At 36.8% G+C, this 8288-nt stretch overlaps 1 protein-coding gene across 1 annotated transcript in view; it reads left to right on the top strand.

Moving 5' to 3' along the window:
* Positions 1 to 421, top strand: part of LOC107696396 (cysteinyl leukotriene receptor 1-like) — a gene marked incomplete at its 5' end in the record, with an annotated part of 6665 nt that extends 6244 nt beyond the window's left edge. The window contains one exon of the mRNA XM_016496708.1: positions 1 to 421. This exon is cut by the window's left edge and continues 9 nt beyond it. Within this exon, the coding sequence (XP_016352194.1) occupies positions 1 to 421 (421 nt within the window).
* Positions 422 to 8288: the final 7867 nt, after the last annotated feature.

The raw sequence follows: 8288 nt of genomic DNA, 5'->3' as shown, positions 1-8288 counted from the left end.
GAGCACATTCCTGCTGTGTTTCCTACCATATCACGTCGCTCGCACGGTCCATCTTCATGCCAAGGTTTTAGAGAAGAACTGCCAGGTCATTGAGTTCCTCCTAAAAGTTCTGGTCATCTCGTTGTGCATGGCGGCGTCCAACAGTTGCTTCAATCCCTTGTTGTACTACTTCGCAGGAGAGACTTTCCGCAAGGCCATCATCCGTAGAGCGCCACATCGAAGGACTTTTAGTTCATTCAAACAGAGTGGTCGTCAACGCCAAAGCAGCTTGCAGAAGTCGAGGCGCCAAAGCTTCACTTCCGTACACCAAGACTGTCTGCCCTGCTCTATGAACAGCTCCTGCCAGGTCATAAACAAAAAAAAACCTGAGGGCTGCAAGCCTGAAAACCAATGCAAGCTGTCTGACTCTGAAGAAAATTAAGTAGTAAAAGATAGTTGCACTTGATGAAGAGGAAGAAATCTGAGTGTATAGAATAGGTGTCTTTAATGTTGTCTTGAAGAAGCGAATTTAAAGCATCTCGGTTGTTTTTCTACTTCCTTTTTTTAGGTTCTCAACTAAAAGACTGAAATGTGAAAGATGTTGTGCATTAGATAAAGTGGGGGTGAATCTCACACAACTTTTAGAAATGGGTCATATTTTGATTCTTGCATTTGGCAAATGCTTTTATTCCAAGAAAACTGCATCCTGGACATATTCTTGCAAGATTCATCCGGGTACACGCTTAAAAATAATGGGATTTTACAGCATTGCCAAAAAAGAACTACGGAGGCCCGCACATGACATGCAGTAAAAAAAAAAAAAAAAAAAGTAAGTTGTGTGCATGTTCCCTCATTTTAAGTAAATCGTGTGCATGAAATAATAATCCTACTTCTTGTCCACATTCTGTTAAACTAGTTGCTGCTGTTATGTTATGGACAGAGACACTTAAATTGGATTTTATTTTGAGGAGAATGAGTTATAGAGACATTCTCAAAAGCTTTGCTGCATTGCATGGAATTATTTTAAGTGAGAGGCATCTACATCAGTTTATGAGAATGCGGACAGGAAGTAGAACAAATTATGATTTCATGTACACAATTTACTTAAAACAATGGAACAAATTGGTAAATCGTCTGCACGATTTTACTTTTTCCCCCCTGCATGTCATTTGCGGGGCTCCATAAAAAACAGGATGTGCAAAATGTGCAAATAAAAACAGGTGCTAAGAGCATAATTAAACCAAAGTTTATATTATGAAACAGTCTTATAAGACGTCTCAGTCTCACGCAGAATGCATTTTTCTGTTCCATTGCACTATTTTTCCATTGTTTTTCTATGTAAGCATGCGCTAGATGTACAAGATGTACACAAAACATGGCACTCAAGTAAAGGAAGTTGGAGGGGTCATGAACTGCCTTTTTTTGTACTGTTCTCTGAGGTCCACTTATAATGACATCAAAAAAAACATCATAATTTAGAAGTAATAGAAATAACTTTCTGTCCTGTTTTGACCCCCCTCATCGGAACGCTCTGTTTAAATAGTGTGGCAGATTGTAGACTCGGAAGTAAACACCCCACTGACTATTACACTACATGCGTGAATCTGTGGGCGGGGCTAAACAGGCAGCAATGTAGAAGTAGGCGTTGATTTTCTTCTGCGGAGGCGGGGTTTTGCCACACTATTACGTCATAAAGTGACACATTCCCACAACCTGTCATTTTGGCAGATCGGCTTCAATATAAGCTGTTTTTAGACTAACGAGAAAGTTTTGAGCTCTAAAACTTACAGGATGTTTTTATAGTTCACGTTCATGACCTCTTTGAACTTTTTAAAAAAGCATCTCTAGACCATGCGTTTTTTCGTTTCACTGTACTGCGTCTCGCGTTTTCACGCAAAAACGCATTCTGTATTAAAAAAAAAAAGCACCAACTCTCAAATAACACTGAAGCCGGAGTTTGTCCGCTTTTAAGCAGCGCTAATAACAATAACCTTGTTCATCTCTCACTAAACACAATCTGTCCACTAGCGCTAACTAGTGATTGTAGCCTTACATACCCATTTTTCCTGTTCTTGCTTAATTTTAACATACTACTTTCAATAAAATTAACCCCTTCTTCATCATATATTTGAATTAATACTTAAAATGAGTATCATTTTAAGTATCATTTACTCTCCATCACACCTGCGCTTCCTTAAAGACCACGCCCACTCTGCTAAAACATGAAACGTATAATCACAGTAAAACATGGTAATGGAAGAAAAAAAAACTATGTTTAAGAGTGTATATCCAGTTTTATCACAAACCAGCAAAGATTGTTTGAGAAGATACTCTTCATTGTTACTATAGGGCATTATTGTAAGACAGAAATCATTGTTCCCTACGGGAAATAAAAGTCACAAATGGTATCAGTATCTGAATCAGATTCCCTAGACAGCAATGAGTTTGAATGGGAAACAAATGGAGAGGTTTAAGATTTCCTGCCTCTCAGATAGAAATCTCACATGCTTCTTTAGAGTTTCAGAAGAAATCTCAAAAATGCCTTAAAATTTGTTCAGATTTAAAAATCTGCAATCAAAAGTCATAAATCTCAATATGAGCTCAAGCATTTCTCAACATATTCTTCCAAAACTAAAATATCTGATATGGTGTCTTATTTTTACTGAATGACAACAGTTGACTCGTTTATGTCTTTTTATGTACTCCCCTAAGCTTGCAATTTTTGAACACTTTGATGTAAGTTGCAGTTTTAGTCAAAATTCCAGGCAAGCAGGTGTTTTCAAAGCAGCTTGTTCTGCTGATTGCGCCACTGAAACATTTATCTGCATTTATCAGAAATTATTAATTGTGTTTATTATATCAATGGAACATATAAGTTCTGAACATGAGAATTCCAAAACTTCAAAGACTTCAAAGACACATTCTATCCCAAAAAAAAACAACAACAGCTACATGAAAGACCATTATCTATTACTCCATTGAGAGGAAATTCAGTGGAACATTTGGTGGAACTTGACTGCAACTTCGGTTAATATGACTGAAGATGGGAAGATTGTGTAACTATGTGATTTCAGGATTTTCACTGACTGCTTCTAAATACCATAAGGTTAATCAGTCTTTAACCTGCATGATTTCTTAAGAGGCAAATCGACAGAAATTATATCACTGTTAATTTGCAAACAACATTTATCTGAGCTTTCTCATTGCGTAAGGGCCAGTATTATCAATGCCACCTCAATGCATTCATGAAGGCATCCTACAGGATAGTTTTACCACTTTCTTAATGTCATATTTCATTTTACATGATGGTCTTTACTTTCCCTTTTATTGTTAAACTGCTTGTAAATCTGGTTGTAAAGCACTACATGCAAGAAGGATGTTTATGAAGTCCGTTTCAGTAAAATCAAAAAGCAAAATGATGGGACTCAAATACTGTTTGAACCAGACAAGTGAGCTTAGCAGCATGAAAAAAATAGTGTACTACTTACTGCGGTATATACGGTGTCCTACGTGCTACTTTTTAAAAGCTGCACTCTGTTATTTAGCATCTGTGAGAGTCACTAACTCATAATATGTGACAACCATATAACACAATCGTTTGAAACCTTTATTGTTGAGTAATGCATTCTGTGTCCCAATTTGCTTTCAAATAATGTGGGCTATTCTAGTACATGCAAATTGGAAGTAATTATTTTTGTTGAATTGATTTCTAACAACATAATCACGAGTGTGACTGTGTCTCAGAAACTCATTTGTTTCTAGTCACTGCTAAACTGAGGCATCTTCCATATGGTTTGGCCTACATACTTTTCCTAAGAAACAGGAATAGATCTGTCAGATTGGCCCAAAATCATTTCTTTTGGAGAAAAGGAGGAAAAACAACACACCAGAAAGAGAAAACATATATGTGGCTGAGTTATTGAGGCAAATGTTCACATCTAAACATTCCCGACCACCTAAGAATGTTGCATTGAAAACCATTTATTAAAACCCTTTAATAAAAGCGGTAAAATATGCACACGGTTCACTGGATATCTTGCCTAGAGACACATGAGGGTCATAATGACTACATATTCATGCAGTAATTAGCTGCAATTAGACCATATTTCTTAGCCATTCTGATGATTGGTTTCAAAAACAGCTGAACCTCTGGACCATTTCTGCATGCTGCATATGAACTGAGTTGCTGCCACATGATTGGCTGGTTTAGGTTTTATTATTTTTGTCTGCTTTTTCTCAAGATAACTGCTGACTATTGCATATACAAGTGGCAACAATGAGCCATTTGTATAAATTCACAAAGAATGCATTGTAGATACATGTTCAAAGACACATTCACATGCTAAATTTGCAATTGTTTTCAAATTCATAAGCCCATTACGAACTTATCGATTCATTTCAGAGCAATACCAGCCCACTTAAAGGGACAGAAAAGGGACAAAAAACAAAAATTCTCCCTCATATCGTTTGACTTTCTTTTGCAGAACACAAAAAATATTTTATTTTTTAAATAATATTAGGGCTTTATGACCATTCAATGAAAGTTAACGGGGTTTGGACCCAAAATTATCTTCAAAGTATCTCCTTTTGTGTTCCACAGAAGAATAATTTTTTCCTTTAAAGGAATTGTTCACCCTAAAAAAGAAAATGTGCGGAAAATGTACTCACCCTCAGGCCATCCAAGATTTTGAGTTTTTTCTTCATCAGAACAGATTTGGAGAAATGTAGCATCACATCACTTGCTCAGCAATGGATCCTCTGCAGTGAATGGGTGCCGTCAGAATGAGAGTCCAAACAGCTGAGAAAAACATCACAATAATCCACACCACTCCAGTCCATCAAATAACATCTCGTGAGGCGAAAGCTGCATGTTTGTAAGAAACAAATCCATCAAGACTATTTTAATGTCAAACTAAAATATGAGTCCATACATAACGCTTCCTCCAGTGAAAAATCCCATCTCCTGTTGTCCTCTCACATCAAAATCCACCAACACATTTGTTTTGGCATGTAAACAGTGTTTGATCTGTGCATATTTCTCTCCTGATTCAGACGAGCTGACTTTTTCACTGGAGAAAGCAATATTATGAATAGAGGACTCACATTTTAGTCAATTGTCAACAAATTGTCACTTTTCGGTGAATTATCCCTTTACAACAAAGGCTCAGATCACAATCAACATCAAACTCTGATTACAAGGATTAATAATAGTACAAGAAGTAGATCACTCAGTAATCCATCTCCATTTCCAGTGCAAGTCAAGGACCTGCTGAGATGATCAGCCTTCTCGACAGCTGGCTTATTTAGAAATGTTATTCTTAAGAACAGTAATGGCCACTTACAGACTCCAGTTATTTTACAGCATGAAGTATGAAGACCTCTAAGTAGGCTATACCAAAAAAGGAGACTTGTACATAGCACTACAGAAGATCCTCTGGTTGGACACAATAGTGATGTTTTCATTGGAACGACCTTTGTTTATACAGCCATTTTTTTAGAAAAGGACATTGCTAGGAGTTTCCCAGGCTTGGAAATCACAAATCACTTCTTAAAAGTTTTTCATAGCAGATTAATACGACTCAATGAGGTACTGACTACCCGAATTAATTTCTAGCAAAGGTAAGCACACATTAGACTGGAAACATCCCCAAATATCAAATGATGATGGCATCATTTACTCCAGGAAGTCCGAGGAACGAGGAACTGCTAATTCAGTCAGAACGGACCTTAAAAAAGCTCTTTTATTACACTTACTTTCTGCTGTGGCAAACTCTCTAGCAAAACATCAGCACATCAGAGACATCTCAAACTTGTTTTATTACATCTTAAATAACAGTACATTTTAATATAGTATCTATGTTGCATCCAGCTTTCTGTGGTACACCGACAGACTGAAATTAAATACAAAAGGTGAGATAGGGAGTGCTGAGATCTACAGTTATTAATGAAGAGAGAAAATAAGGGGAATCCATTTTAATTGAACTGCAATTAATCTTTACTGGTGGCAGCACACACAAATACATCACAATTATTGTACATTATCGCAGAGAAAGGAAAAAAACAATAATAATAATAAAAAAAAAAAGAAGTCAAAACTATTAAAGAAAGTGCATCTGTTTACAGTGGAAAAAGACTCTGCCATGTCAGATGCCATTTTAAAGAAAAGCCAAAAGTTTCTCGCGATTCTCCGATCGAACGTTTTGATTTAGAAAACTCGCACGAAGGTTTTTCGAGCGTCTCGAACGGGACTTTTCGCAACTGTCGTTTAATTCGGGACAATTTCAGGAAGCATGGCCATGACTTACAGGTCGTCTGCAGGAAATACATGTCGTATCGCCCTCGCGATTTCTCATATTGGTGCATAGCTTCGCCGGTAAAAGTAAAGGATGTATGCACAGCATGTGTAAAACATCTGGAATCAATGTTTCAATGGTCAAAAATTCTCAGTTTCATATCGGTTTCGCCGTCCCGGTGAAGGTAAGTGGGCCTAAAGATGTCAGCTCCTGTTTAAGCAAATTCTACAGCATGCGACTACGTTAATTCATGGCAGATGAAATAAAACGCTTAACTTAAAAATTTCTGAATTATCATTATTTTCAGACATTGATTTGTACAACATTTCATTCACATAGTAGTAACTGTATTTCCAAGCACAGACAGGGCTATCTGTTCTCTCTCTGGAACTGGGCTAAAAAGAAAGAAAAGAAAAAGGTTTTGTTTTTCCAAGCACCGATCCCGACACCACTGAAAAAAAAACCTAAACACTCCCCGCCCCACCTCCCCAACGCCCGCCGACCAAAACCATCCCAAAAATCGGAATTAAAGCCAAAAGCTCGAAGGAACGTATAAACATAAGACCAGAAGATAAGCTAAGGGGTTAGTTTGAACTGTTTTTAATCCAATGAAAGAGGATTGTATTTTTTTTTTGGTGAATTTTTTCACTTTTTTTTGTACTTTTTTGTGCATTTTCTACATTAAAATTAGCATTCAATGTGATTAACAGCATGTGCTTGGTTAGTTAACGCTTAAAACGTTAGTCAAGTTTCTTATTGTGCAAACAAAGCTGACTGGACGAGACGAGACTGGAAAGAAACATTAGCTAGGATATAATGCTGCATTCGCGTGCAAGTCGGATACCCATATTTACAACGGCCATTCGCAGATAAATGAAGCGAGTACCTCGGACTCAGAAATGGCAAAGTATTTCAAAGAGATATGGCATTTGCTTTTTTCTTTAATGACAAAGGACCAGGATGCACACTGAAAGTTTAACTAATGCACAGATCAGGATTACATTTTGTAGAAAGCTAAGGCTATTCTTATTAGCCAATGATCGGCAATAGCCCAGCGATGTTAACAATCGGAACAGATCAGAGGTGAACGCTGTCTGGGGACGCCCAAAAATATGAATATTAAGCTTTCACAAAAGGGCGCGTGAACTTTACCTCACGTTCATGAAAACTACACAACCTCTAGAGCAACCTAGTGCACACGAAAATAACAAAACAAAACATGATTGGCATCGTCAAAAAAAGCTGCTCTTCCATCCTGGTCTAGTTTCAGCATTTTACATGACTTTTCTTGTTTTCACATGGTTTTATAACAGGATTCAAAGTTTTACTAATCAGAAACATATCATCTAAACAGAAAAAACAGGCGGGAAAAAGATCTAGAAGATGGACTACCAGATAAAAGGAACAACAGAAGAAGAAGAAAAAATAAGAGTTAAATAATTTGTACAATTACACTCCAACATTTGCTTTCTAGACACATGATACATAAGCGTGGGATGATAGTGTTTTGTGTTTTCTCTTACAGGGTGACACAGAATGGTCCGAGAGGGAATGCAAGTTATTCATTTGAAACCACAGGAATTCTTCTTTTTTCTCTTTTTTTAAGCTGGGTGATAAAACAAATTGTGCTCTTCTTGGTGTAGGAAAGGCATTGTTTTCCCTTAGAAGTTTTATTTCTTTTCATGGTGGTGTCAGTCAGTTTTATAAGGTGTTTTGTTGTTGACGATGCTGTGAAATTTAACATTCTAAAGTTGGAATGGTCTTCCAGTCAACTTTGGAGTTCAAATGATATCTGCGGACAGATAAAAAGAGATGAAAATGATAAAGTAGATATTCAGAGAATGACTTTTTTAGATCAGACAACTCCATATAAACTTGCATGATAAATGCACAAATTACTATTACACTGCAAGAAGGTACACTGAGAAACTAAACTCATTTATTTAGGCATAAATGGTTGGAAAACAAATTCTTATTTGTAATCTCAATTTTGTGAATCTATAACGTAAAAAAAAA

The sequence above is a fragment of the Sinocyclocheilus anshuiensis genome, unplaced genomic scaffold (genome assembly GCF_001515605.1).
Source record: "Sinocyclocheilus anshuiensis isolate Anshui unplaced genomic scaffold, SAMN03320099.WGS_v1.1 scaffold522, whole genome shotgun sequence".
NCBI lineage: Eukaryota > Metazoa > Chordata > Actinopteri > Cypriniformes > Cyprinidae > Sinocyclocheilus > Sinocyclocheilus anshuiensis.
Note: the sequence above shows the minus strand (reverse complement) of the source record. Positions and strands in the feature narration are given on the sequence as shown.